Source organism: Mustela erminea, chromosome 7 (assembly GCF_009829155.1).
Source record: "Mustela erminea isolate mMusErm1 chromosome 7, mMusErm1.Pri, whole genome shotgun sequence".
NCBI classification, from domain to species: Eukaryota; Metazoa; Chordata; class Mammalia; order Carnivora; family Mustelidae; genus Mustela; species Mustela erminea.
The window spans coordinates 134,140,186-134,152,956 of record NC_045620.1 but is presented as its reverse complement, the minus strand read 5'-3'; the positions used below and the strand labels follow the sequence as shown (position 1 = coordinate 134,152,956).

The 12,771-nt window shown below is 59.9% G+C and overlaps 1 protein-coding gene across 6 annotated transcripts in view; it reads left to right on the top strand.

Annotated features, from left to right (window-relative positions):
* The window catches only part of ATP6V1C2 (ATPase H+ transporting V1 subunit C2), a 49,836-nt gene that overhangs the window by 36,738 nt on the left and 327 nt on the right, over positions 1 to 12,771 (top strand). For 3 of the 6 annotated variants that reach the window (XM_032353314.1, XM_032353313.1, XM_032353315.1), the window contains 7 exons: positions 1,742 to 1,840; positions 2,391 to 2,459; positions 4,625 to 4,717; positions 4,830 to 4,923; positions 7,264 to 7,401; positions 8,214 to 8,311; positions 12,445 to 12,577. In XM_032353314.1, coding sequence (XP_032209205.1) covers positions 1,742 to 1,840; positions 2,391 to 2,459; positions 4,625 to 4,717; positions 4,830 to 4,923; positions 7,264 to 7,401; positions 8,214 to 8,311; positions 12,445 to 12,577 — 724 coding nt within the window. Of the gene's footprint in view, positions 1 to 1,741; positions 1,841 to 2,390; positions 2,460 to 4,624; positions 4,718 to 4,829; positions 4,924 to 7,263; positions 7,402 to 8,213; positions 8,312 to 8,708; positions 8,809 to 12,444; positions 12,578 to 12,771 lie in introns of those variants that run through there. The other 3 variants (XM_032353317.1, XM_032353316.1, XR_004288054.1) reach the window with 2 other exon arrangements.

The following is a 12,771-nucleotide window of genomic DNA, read 5'->3' as shown; positions in this document are numbered from 1 at the left end:
AGACGGTGTGGCCTGCGGACAGCGGTCACCAGTCACCCGGATGGTGGGAGGTTTCTGGAGAAAAGCAGAAACCCAGTGTCATGCAGGCTGCAGCTCTCTCGTAAGGGAGTAAGTGCCTTGTCGTGGGAGGCATGTCAGGAAAGGCCAGATGAGCTCCTGCCGCGGAGTCTGGAAGAAGGTGCTCCTGAGTTGGGCCTAGCTGGCATGCAGGACCCTCCCAGGCGTCCCAGGTTCTGGATCTGATCCTGTTGGCAGTTGTCTGAAGAGCCTCCAAAGAAGGGCAGTGCCCAGGGGAGGTCAGAACCAGCTGCTCCTCTGAGCATTCCCATTCCCGCCTCTCCCTCTGGATGGTCCCTGGGCCGGGTGTCTTCTTTTTGTGAAAGAAGCATATGGTACATTAGCGGAGAATTTAAAACCAAAAAGGGAGAGATGCACTTCAACTGGAAATGGTCACCGTTGGTTGCGTGACTTTGCATCCGAATTAAATGGGCATCCCCTGAGTTTCGCCTCGTTCTTGGCCCTGCGAAGGCGTGAGATGGGAGAAGGGCAGCGTGCCGATGGCAGAGAGCGCCCTAAATGGCGACCTTGGCTTAGAGCCGTCATGGCATCGACCATTTGCCTGCTGGGCCATCTACTCGTCGCATCATGGATTTGTGGACTCCTCGAGAATCATTTGGGACTTGAGCAGACATCTGGCCCAGCCTTGTCATTCAGCTGATTCACCGCCGCGCTGATCTGTTGAGAGCACTTGGAAGGGGAAGGGGTAAAGCTGTTCTGCCGCCTTCGCCCATTCTTCTTCCAACAAATGTGCAGTAAGCACCTGCTATCCTCTCAGGCTTTATGCCAGCCCCTAAAGATAACAAAGCAGAAGAAAATTGGATTTCTGCCCTCGGGGAGCTCCCAGTGACTCGCCCAACAAGTGTCTGCGGAGAATCAGCTGTGTGCTCGGAGCACAGGCGTCGATGAGACAGAGCAGACCTGAGAGTAGAACGGGGGTGTGGTAGGGGACACGAGCCCTGTGCCTTTGGAGAGGGTCCTAAGGGACTTAGCAGTGAAGGCGCAGGTGGGAGAGGTGAGGCTGGAGGTGGCATGTTACCTAAGACCTTGGCCTTGGTGGAGTGTTTGAGACCCATTGGCCAGGGAAGTGTCAGCTCCTAATGTATTAGCTGACACGGCCCGGGTGCCCAGGCTACAGTCTCTGTAGCTGTCCTTGGCCTGCTTGCTGCTATAATACCCTTGAACCATGTTCTAAAAATACCATGATCTCGATGGAGACCGGGTTTTGCTGGGCATGAAGCAAGCAATGGCAGGTGAGGTCCCCTGGCAGCTGGACCTGGGAGGTGTGAAAAGTGACCCGGGCCTCTCTCTGGGCCCGTCTCAGCTCAGGACAGCCCAAGTGTTAACACCAGTGTAACTCAAGCTGCCTGACACCCACAGTCCCCTCCCGGCAGCCCCAGGGGCAGCGCAGGTGATGGTGGTGTTGGGTTCTGCCGCCCCTTGGGGGACTGCTGAGGGGGCCTCTGGCCCCGCTGGCCCCAGCAGCTCTGGCCACTCAACTGGGGGACCAAGGGGCACACTCAGCCCAGGGACCTCTGAGCTTTCATGTTTCCTGCCTGCCCTCCTGACCCAGGGCCTGTGTGTTGAGGGTGTGCGGGGGACCATGCGTCCCAGAAGCCCGGGCCCACGCGACCTCCCTCTGCCTTTCTGCTAATCCCGCCCCCTTTGTCCCACCCGGGTTCAGGGGAAACCTCTTCACCCGGACCCTGAGCGATATCGTGAGCAAAGAAGACTTCGTGTTGGGTTCTGAGTATCTCGTCACACTTCTGGTCATTGTCCCCAAGTAAGTGGCCTGGGAAGGGGGTTACTGGGGGCCTCAGCCCATGTTGCTGATCCCAGAAGGAAACTGGCCCTGCCCAATGGAGAGAAAGGGGGGCCCTCCATGGCCAGGGCCCCAGCGGCAGGAATGGGAGCAGGGTGAGTGCCCACAGGTAAAGCAGTGAGCAGCTTCCGTGTGCCACGAGCCTTAGACAGGAGCCCATTTTGCTCACAATAAACCGGGGAGGGGGCGGGGGCGCCTGTGACCCACTTGTCCAGAAGCCAGAGAGGTCAGTTGGCTTCTCCGAGGCTACACAGGGTCAGGACAGGTCCCCACATATCTAGCTGAACCCTTCACCTGAACCGTCTGTGGCATCTGGCGCCCTTGGGAGGCTGGGTCCAGGACCAGGCTGGGGAGGGGGTCCCCACTGCCCATGGCAGGTCCTTGGGGTGCTTGGGGCTCTCTGGCCCAGGCCTGCTGATCTCAGTCCCTTGGGAAAAGTGTCCAGTGTCCTAAACACTTGAACACCCCCAGCCTTTCTGCAGAAATCACTGAATGATCCGTATTCTTGCAGACCAAGCTATGCACAATGGCAAAAAACCTATGAATCCCTCTCGGACATGGTGGTCCCTCGGTCGACTAAGTGAGTGAAACCCCACCTTGGCACCTAGGCACCAAGTATGCTGTGAGGGTACAGGGACCCTCAGCCCTCCCCGCTTGAGCTTATCAGAGTCCCTCAGCCTGGAGTTCTTTGCAGCCGCTCCCCCAGCCACGCGCCAAGCTCCCTGTATCCTTCAGAATGCCGCTTCGCTGCCCCCTCTTCCAGGAAGCCCCCTCTGGCTGTATGCCAGTGAAGATCCCCTTCACTGCACTCTGATCCTTGATGGCCACAGGGGTGGGGTGGGGTGGGGACAGTTGGAGCAGCATCTGGCCTGCTGGAGTCAGAGCAGGAGTGGCTGGTGAGAGCTGGGAAAGTGGCAGGAGAAGAGGTACAGGAATATTTCAAACCGTGATCACCACGCACGTGGGGAAAACCAGCCCAGCAGGGGGCTGCCCGCAGCAGCAGGCGTGGGTCTCACCGTCCTGGGTGGAGCAGGACAGGCCAGTGGCTGAGAAGGACACCCAGCGTGAAGCCAGTCACTCAAGGCCTGGAAATGGACGGAACGAAACCATACGTGATCTGGGCACGTGCAGGTGCACAGGAGAATTGAGGGGGTATTCGGGGGATTGGAAACGCCAGACTCAGCGCAGTGGTGACCTCAGAGAAGAGAGTGACATGTGGCTAGAGTGTGGCCTGGGGCTTCTGCCACGTGAGAGTTGTGTTAAGTGGGGCCTGCCTATATGTAGTATTTGTTATTCTTTATGCCTTTCTTTTAAAAAAAGATTTTACTTACTCATTTGAGACAGAGAGACAGAGCGTGTGCATGAGCAGGGGGCGAGGCAGAGAGGGTGAAGCAGACTCCCGCTGAGCCGGGCGCTGGAAGTGGGGCTCCATCCCAGGACCCGGAGATCATGACCTGAGCCCACGGCAGACCAACAGCCACCCAGGGCCCGTCTCTATTCCTTTTCGTATGTCTGAAGTAGTTTGTAATTTAAAAAGATTTGGCGGTGGGTCTCGGCCAGCCACACCAATTCACCTGCTTCTGGGCGCACAGCGTAGGTTGAGGACAGCTCTGTCCGTGCCCCTCTCCGCTCTGAGGCCTCCTCTGGTCGGGGTGGCTCTCCCGGGGTCACAGCTCACAGGAGACGGCGATCAGGAGCTACACTGAGGGGTGCAGGGAACGGGACAGCCATAGCCTGAGGTCACGAGGGGCGGCCAGAGGAGGAAGCCAGGGCCGTCCGCAGGGAGAGGAGGGCAGACAGCCGGATGGGGGGGCTGGTCCTTGAGGCCCGCCAGCTCGGCAGAGGCCGCCAGTGCTCTGCGACCACGAGCTGTGGCCACGAGCTGGGGGACCCCTCCGGCTACCTCGGTAGGTGATTTGGCTGCTCAGACTGGAAGCCCCGGCCCTGCATTGTCAGGAGCCACCGGAGGGTCTGCAGAGGTGATTCTGGAAAAGTTTCTGGAGCCTGGGGTGGCCCAGAGACAGGAAAGGTGACCTGGCCAGCATGCCTGTGAGTCCTGCCCGGTCTTGGCGGAGGGCTTCCCTGAGGTCTTGTGGCCGACAAGGCCGGCTCAAAGGAGCTGACCGCTGGCTGCTGTGACCCCTGTGTTTGGGACAGTGCCCACTGTGGCCCTGTGTTGAGGCGTGCCTTGGAGGCTGGCCGATTGGAACATGGGGACACTGAACGTGAGGTGGACACGGTGGGACAGTTTCCACCGACTGGAGTCTGTCCTGCTTCGTTCTGAGCGTAGCGCGTCCGAGCCTGGGCACGTCCCCCCCAACACGCGCACACAGGTGACTGAGACCCGGGAAGAGCTCCATGGCTCAGCACGTCACACACTGGAGCCAAACTGGTGGTCTCTGCAGCTAGTCCCCTGCCCCTCCCTCCCCTCGAGGGTCTGCCTTCAGATCATCCAGAGGCCCAGAGGCTTCAGCTCGGTGCGGGGGTGGAAGGAGCAGGCGTGGGCGGGAGCAGCAGCAGGTGGTGGAGCCCCGCACCCCCCGGCCGGGAGTCAGGAAGTCATGAGGGGCGTCTGGTTCCCTGCCCTCAGCTGGTGGGGGTGGGGTGGGGGCCCTGCCTGCCCACAAGCCAGCCGCCCCTTGGCAGGAACCCACCTCCCCTGGGAGAGGGAACAGGCCGCTCCTAGCCCAGCTCCGACCGCAGCTGTGGTGAGGCGTCCAGTGACCAGATGCTTCTCTCCACCAGACTGATTGCTGAGGACAACGAGGGCGGCCTCTTCACGGTGACCCTGTTTCGAAAAGTGATCGAGGATTTCAAAACCAAAGCCAAAGAGAACAAGTAAGGGCTGGCCTCAGTGGGCTTCTCTGGGTTTGGGCTGTTTCCACTGGACGGGTCTCTCTGCTCCGTCGGGAAGCTTCCTGGTGAAAGCCTCTCGTTTGCTTGTTTTAAGGTTCACTGTCCGTGAATTTTACTATGATGAGAAAGAAATAAAAAGGGAAAGGGAAGAGATGAGCAGGTTGCTGTCTGATAAGAAGCAACAGTATGTGAGTAGACTACATGGGCAGGCGGGCAACTTTCTAGAGCGTCCCCCTCCCTTGGGGGCACGCGCCCTGGGACATGTGTCCCCTGAGGCTGCCAGGGCGGGGCACCCAGGGGACACCTGAGCTGTGAGCTAGGGCGCTGGGCGCCGTCCCTAGGAGAGCTCCCGAGTCCTGACCCTGCCCCTCCGGGAAGGGACTCCGAGCTCCAACGTGCCCCTGAGAAACTGAGGCTCTGGGAGGTCACAGAGCGTTTCCCCCAAGAGGAGAACCCCCCCTCACCTTCCTGTGCCCCGAGATCCAGGCAGGGCAGGCGGGGATCCAGGCAGGGGTCCCTGTGCCAAGCGCGGGCAGGCCTGTCCCCTTAGTCTCCTTGCTGGCCTCCTCAGTGTGGTTCTTAGGCGTGATGGGACACCCCCTGTCGTCAGCCCCTGGGTTTATTCCCCCGATGCTTTCAGCGAAGAGTGGGGGCTTCTCCTTGAAGTTTCTGACAACAGCCTGGCAGAAACCTTCCTCGAGCAAGCGCCGCTGAGCTCGTGGGGGAGCAAACCAGGCTTGGAGTTTGGGAATGTGACAGTGTCGCCTTGGGAAGGTCACTCAGCTGCTCTGTGTGAGGGGCTCCTTCCACACGTGGCATCCTCCTGCTGTGGAGACACCTAAGCCGGGTGGCTTTGGGGTCCCCCCTGGCGGAATGTCTTCAGGGCCCCTCTCCCCGCCATCCCCACTGGGTGCTGTTCTCAGAAACTTCCAGTTTGGCCTCTGGTGTAGGGAGGAGCGAAGAAGGAGTAGAATGTACTTCAGGTTCTGGAAGAAAGCTGTTGTGTAGACATGAACCTGCCAGTACGGGCTTAGGCGAAGAGCAGGAAGTCCCCCCCTCACGGCCCCGTGTTGACCCCGGGCCTTCTCTGACTTCGGGCTGGCGGAATCGGCATGTCTGGTTTGACCTCTCTGGTCAGTGGCTTTTTCACAGGGACTCCAGACAAGCCGCCCCCTCGGAAGTGAGCAGCAGCATGGGGTCCACAAACTGGGCTTCTCAAAGCCTTACTGGACGGGCCCATCCCCTTTGAGGACGAGGCAGGAGCTTGTCCTATAGTGGTGCCTGTGGGGGGCTTTAACCCGCCCCCAAGCAGACGCGCATGTGAACGGACGTGCGTGTGCACACCAAGTGAACGCACGCGTTTCAGACCCCAGATCTGCCGGGCTTTGGGTTAGGGCTGTTCCCGTGAGGAGGTGCTGGGCCCTGAGGCCTCAGACCCCACACACCCAGGCGGGGACTTTTGCTCCTTGGCCTTAGCTCGCCCCAAACCCTGATCGCCCAGGAGCGCCCCGTGGTCTCTCTCTAGCCTCATCCCTGCTGGCTTGGGTCCTGGCCCTGGGCCCCCTACCCAGTGTCTCGGGGGGCGGGGGGAGGTGAGACAGTGGCAGATTTGACCAACGTCCAGGCAGGAGGCCCTGCCCACAGGACAGGTGGTCACATCGTGCCTTTGGCACCAGCCTTGGCGCTGGCACAGACCCCCTGAGGAGCAAGGTGACACACCAGAGCTTGTCGCCTGCCGTCTGGGGCTCAGGTTGCCAGCTGGCGCTTCCTCGCAGGTGTAAGGCGGCAAGTGGAGGCCTTTGCACACCCAGGCTGCCCCGGGAGCCCTGCCAGGGTCTCGGTGGAGGGGAAATGGAGCTCCAGAGGAGACACGCGAACTCGGAAACATTTAGCTCCATGCGAGGCTCCGGCTGTGTGCCATTGAGCAGGGGGCAGCCGGGGGCAGCCCTGCCCTGGCTTCTGAGGCACCTCTTTCCCCTTTAGCTTGTCGGAAGGTGGGTCTCACCAGCATCCCGCACCGTCTTTGGTACTTGTCAGCCAGAGCGGACAGGCTAGGTCCTGGGGTTCCGGCTCCCTTGGAGAGCACATGGTGGGATTTTCCAGGGCTTTCTCCTTGTCTGCAGAGAAAAGAGGATAAAGGATGGCAGGTCCCAACAGCGGGCCTGGCTCATTTTCTGCATGTAGCCTCCATGAGTGCCATGGAGCCGCCGTGGCTGGACAGGGCAGAGGGGTGCTCTGTGGTCCCATGTCCTGGCTGCCCGTGGAGGGGTGCTCCCGACCAAGGCCAGGCAGGGGCGACGATGCGGGAGCTCGCCCCGCTGCTGGCATTATGGCTCTGTCCCTGCAGTAGGGGCCCCGAAGGTTTGAGCCCCGCTCCCCCGCCGCCCCGCCCCATCTCCAGTCCATCGGGCCTGCAAGTGCGGAGGGCGGTCCCGCGTTCCCATGCGCTTTCCCGGAGATGCGGATTTTGTGTGTTTGTTGTGATGCGTGTTTGCTGAAAGATTAATAAATGATTTCTGTGCCTTTAGCAAACTTCCTGTGTTGCTCTTAAAAAGGGATCTTCCACCTTCCCGGACCACAAGGTTAAGGTAACCCCGCTAGGTAACCCCGATAGGCCCGCGGCGGGGCAGACGGACAGAGAGAGAGAGAGTGAGGGCGAGGGCGAGGTAAGCAGCACCCCTGCAGCCCCGGGGCTCCCCTGCTCGCATGTCCCCGCCGGTGCAGGCATCTTCGGAGGAAACGGCGCCTTGCGTTTTCTGTTCCCCAGTGTGGCTTGGGAGGGCTTCCATCAAGGAGCCCAGAACGCTGCCTGCCTCCTCGTGTGGAAGGCGTCTTCGGAGCTGCCCCCCGCCCCCCGGCTTGGTGGCCAGGGGTCCTCTGCCCTGCCTGGAGGTGGCGGTCGCTGGTGATGGGGGCAGGCCCTGCTGGCTGGTGGGGGTCAGGCCCCTCAGCTCTCCTCCCCTGGCTGCGCTGGCTGGACCCACCCTTGACCTTTGTGGGCAGCGGAGGCATCAGTGGGGGCTCGGAGCCTTGGCTCCAGGTGCTCGGGCTCCCCTGGAGGACTGGCCACTCCAGCCTCGGTGACTGGGGTTGTGGCCTCGGAGGTGGGCTCTGCGGAGCCCCCGGAAGCGGCAGCTGGTGGCTGATGCCAGGACGGGGCTGGGGGCGGGGGGATGCGATGCGTTCCTCAGAGGTGGGCTCCCTGGTGGCCCGGTGTCCAGGGAAGCCCATCCGCTGCTGTCCGGCCCTCCGCAGCCTGGTCTCTGGTGGCCCCACGCATGTGCCAGGTGGCGGCCCGCTGAGCTTGCCGGGCACCCTGTGCCCCGAGAACGTGGGCCGGGGCCGGCTGACTCGCTGCTTCTGCTGGTCGCCAGCCGTCTCTCCACGTGAGGCTTCGCTCTGCCGGGATCCGTGTCGCCCTTGGCCTGGCGTCTGGTGCCGCTGCCTGCGGGCATCACAGGCTGCCCTGTCTTCGCAGGGCCCACTGCTGCGCTGGCTCAAAGTGAACTTCAGCGAAGCCTTCATCGCCTGGATCCACATCAAGGCGCTGAGGGTGTTTGTGGAGTCTGTGCTCAGGTGCGTGGAGGGGGCACCCAGCCCGGGCTGTCCTGCGGGGGTCGGGGGGAGCAGCCAGCTCGGGGGGCCTCTGGGGCTGCCGCCTCTCCCATCCAGCACCCCCACCCCCCGCCCTCTCCCTGTGCTGCTCCTGGCTCTTGGCGACCTGCGTAGGATTTCCCAAGTCGCTGCGGTCCTGTGCTCCGCGTCCGTTTCCTGCCAGCCCCGGGGTGGGGGTCGTGCCCCCTCTCCAGCAGGTTCTGTGCTGGTCTGCGCACCTGCCGGGGCCTGGCCACTCCTGGAAGAGACGCCACACCGCCTCCGTCCTTGACTCTGAGGCCCAAGGCAACCCAAAAACTAAAACCTAAAGCAGAGTGAATTAACGACGAGAAAAATTTTGTCTTGTTTTTAACAAAAGCGAAGTGGGTTCGCTGTGGAGAATGAGGCAACCATAGAGAAGCTCAGTGAGCGAGAGTGACCTCTACCTCTGACACCGAGAGCGCGCGCTGCTGGCTCAGGTGCGGGCGTGAACCGCTTTAGGAGTTTTTGTCCTTGTTTTGCTCTTTTTTCCCCTAGTTTATAGATAGATCCATTTTTTACTTAATTTTTACAAAAATGGAATTATATAGGAAATATTTTTTGAGAGCTGGTTTGGAGGTTCTAGAAGGGGAGCACAGCTGCTCATATACCCTTGACCGAAGAGCAGTCCTCCCCTACCGAGACGGCTGTCCCCTTGGACGGAGGGTGCGGCTTTGGGAGGGACACACGTGGAGCCGTGAGGGGGGACGAGGACACCCGCCTAGCCAGCCACATCAGCCAAATCAACCCTGGTGATCCGTGGGGTGACAGATGTCGCAGCCCGATTGCCCTCACATCCAGGAAATGTTGTCCGAAGCCTGCTTTTCTCCTGTGTTTTGAAGATGCCCCATGTCATCAGCTCAGGGGGCAGATCTTGGTAGCACCGGACACGGCTGGCTGGACACTCTTTTTCCAGAAGCTCCCACCCCTGCTGCTTGGCCCCCCGGCCTTCCGAGCCTCTGGAGTGCTGTCCCCAGCCCCTTCACCCGCCGGCCCGGCGACCGCCCAGCCGGAGGCCCCGTTCCCTGCTTCTCCTTTCCCTGCCTGTGCTTTCTTGCATCTCCTGGTTCTGCCGCTCAATGGAAACCCGCTTCTCTGCACATCTGGCTCCTCTTCCCTTCCAACCTCTGGCTGCCCCATCAATGCCACTGGCCTCACATCCTCCCTGTCCCCAGGCCCCAAACCTGAGGGCTCAGCTCCCTCAGCTCCCGCATTCTCGCTCCCTTCCCCACTCCCAGGGCCCCCCAGCGCCCTTAACAGTTCATCCTCCTGCCTCTGCTCTCTCTTCCCTCTGCCTCTGGCCTCCCCGGCCCAGCTGTTGCCATGGGCTCGCACTTGGTTCTCTGCCTCTGGTTCATGCTCCACACGGCTGCCAGTGTGGTTTCGTTCAAACAAACTGGTAGCTGCCAGGCACGGGTTTGCCCAAACACAATAGGGTGGCTGCCAGGTGTGGTTTTGTCCAAACACGATAGCTCCTCGCCCGCCCGTCTCCGAGGCCTGGAATGGCCTGGATTGTGGCGCTGGGTCGCAGGGTGTACGCAGGCTAACCCGCAGTGTTCCAGCCGTCTGGGGCCCTACACTGACCTACCTGCCTCCAAAGTCAGTGGTTCTCAGGCCCCATAGTGCGGATGCCCGTTTGCTCGAGAAGCCGAGGTAGAGGTCTTCAGTATCTTAAGCTGGATCAAACGGTTTCCCCTAAAAGTATATGTGGAAATAATTCTTTTTTCAAAAATTTTATTTATTTGGCAGACAGCACAAGGAGTGGGGAGTGGCAGTCAGAGGCCGAGGGAGAAGCAGGCTCCTTACGTAATGAGCAGGCAGCCCAACACGGGGCTCAGTCCCTGTGTCCGGAGATCACGACCCGAATCAAAGGCAGACACTTAACACTTCACACTTAGCTGTAGGAATGATTCTTTATGAGACTATCAGCGTAGAACTTTTTCTTACTGTATCTGTATTTTTCCTGAATACAGTCGTAATACATGAACACTGTTAAAAAAAAAATTCAAGTTTAGAAATCTATACCGTGAAGAAAGTTCCTCACAGTCCCCCGGCCCAGAGATGATCACGGTTCGTGGTTTCAAGACTTTTCTCAGCCCCCGGGTGGGATCATTCGCCCTCACTGTGCTGCAGCTTCTTTCACCTGCTTCCAGTTCTTACCCGTGTGTGTGGCGCTACCTGATCCTTTTAAACGCCTTTTCCATATTCTATTCTGTGGAGAGATCATAGTCCAAGAAAACAGGTGTTGCATGCAAGTTTGTTAGAGCAAAGACGGTGGGGCTCACCTGCCGGCCCGTTCCTTCGACTCCCCACTTGGCACGTGGTGCTGTCTTCGTCCTCGCCCTCCACCTCTGTCACTCAGCCCAGAGCTGGACAAGGACTAGATGCTGACTGTTCGTGGGCTCAGTAAAACCAAAGTGAAGTGGACCCAGCCCTCACCTAGCTCCCCCTCAGGGAGGGGACCGGGGCCCGCAGTCATCCGGGATGAGATGGGCCAGCGGGCAGGAGGAGCCGGCCAGGGAGCTCGCTGGTCAGTCTGGCTCCTGGGAGGGGTGCCGGTGGGGAATGTTAGGGAACCCTACTGGTGTCTGTGCGTGTGCATTCACTTAGGGAGAGTCGTATAGAGGCAACATGAAAGGGCACGTTGGGGGAACCCCACCACTTAAGGGGTGGATGCAGAAAAGCCCATGAGGAAGTCAGAGGCAGGAGGAGGGAGAGAAGCAGAAGGATCTACGTGTCCCTGCAAAGGCTGTGTGAGGCCATTGGTGGGACCAGCTAGAGTGGTGGCCGAAGGATGATTGGGTGACACAGGACACTGGATACTCTGGTTTGGAATGAGAGCCGTAGGGAGCCGAGGAAGTTTATTTTAAGCAGGGCAAAGTGGTGACGGGGGAAGGGGGCAGCAGGTGAGAAAGGCTGACGCCCTTGCAGCCGGGTGGGGGTGTGGGGTGGCTACAGTGGTCTCGGTATGGAGGGTACCGGTGAGGGCTCCCCACCAAGTGGCCTCAGTGATCAGGGAGGAGGGTTGTCTCCTGAGCGATCCAGGAGGGAGCAGCGGGGGCGGCCCTGAGCAGCAGAGCAGACCCAGCTGTTCCTGGAAGGCACATTCGGAGCAGAACAGAAGGCGTTCCTTTAAACTGATCTGCCACGGGGTTCGCAGGGAAAGGACTGGAAGGGTCTGGCAAGAATGTGAAAAGCCCTGAAGTCAAGAGTGGGCTGCGGAAGGGGCCAAGGGCTCAGAGGCTGCATTCCGCCAGCATCCACGAAGCAGTGGAGGGCCTATTGCTCTCCACGGACCCGTGCCTCTGCCCTGCAGCAGCTCCCAGGCTGGGAAAGGCAGGAGAGCTCTCAGCACCGCGGTCCTCGTGAGGGAGGATGAACCATCTCCCAGAGCAGCGGGGCAGCGACTGTGTAGTCCGACGGGGGCGGCAGTGACGGCCGGCGCGGGGAGAGGATGGTCTCGGTGAAGTCCGGGCCTGGAGCAGGTTTCCGAAGCGCGCGGGCCGCTGGGGTAGGGCGTGAAGGGAAACTGCTCGTTCGGGTACAACGGTGGCGGCCCCTGTGCTCGTTTTCCCCGAATGCCAGAGCTTTGGAGGGAAGAGGGAGCCGAGGAGGGACAAGGCCATCGGCTGGGCCAGCCAGCTTCTCCGGCACTTGCCTCCTGGGAGACCTCGGCGGGCCTCTGAAACCGGGGTTCAGCGTGCCCAGAGTCCATCGAAGGCACAGGACTAAGTAGGTCGTAGGCTTGATTTCCAGTGAAAGCAGCGCACGCGTGGTTACAAGCAGCCTCCTTCACGTGTCCTCCTGCGAGTCCAGGCGACCTCGCTGTCAGCAGACACCACGCCATGAACGGCCAGAAATGGCTGGGGAGCGTGTTCTACTAGCGATGTTCCTATCCAGAAGAATCCAAGTAGTCTCACCTCTGACCCTAGATATTTCATTCAGCTGAGTTTTATTTTCTTAAGCTATGTTGACTGAGGCCTTTTTCTTACTAGAACTTCCTGTTTCTTGTCGGGAGTATTAAACCCACACTTGCTTCTGAGGTAACTTAACGCATGTCTTGTCTGTCTGGGAAGGTACGGACTTCCGGTGAATTTCCAGGCGGTGCTCCTCCAGCCTCACAAGAAGTCCTCCACCAAACGTTTACGGGAGGTGCTGAACTCCGTCTTCAGACATCTGGATCAAGTAGCAGCCGCAAGCATACTGGATGTAGGTAGAGAATCCAGAAAGCGCCGGCTTTCCGCACAGACGTCCATCTCTCCACGTGGGAGGCACTTTGCAAAGATGGACATTACCCTTTTGCTAAGACCTACGTTTCACAAGTGTGCAAGGCTAACAGGGAAGAGGCCGTGTGTGTGTGTGTGTGTGTGTGTGTGTCAGAGCTAGAGAGCCACCTTGAAACG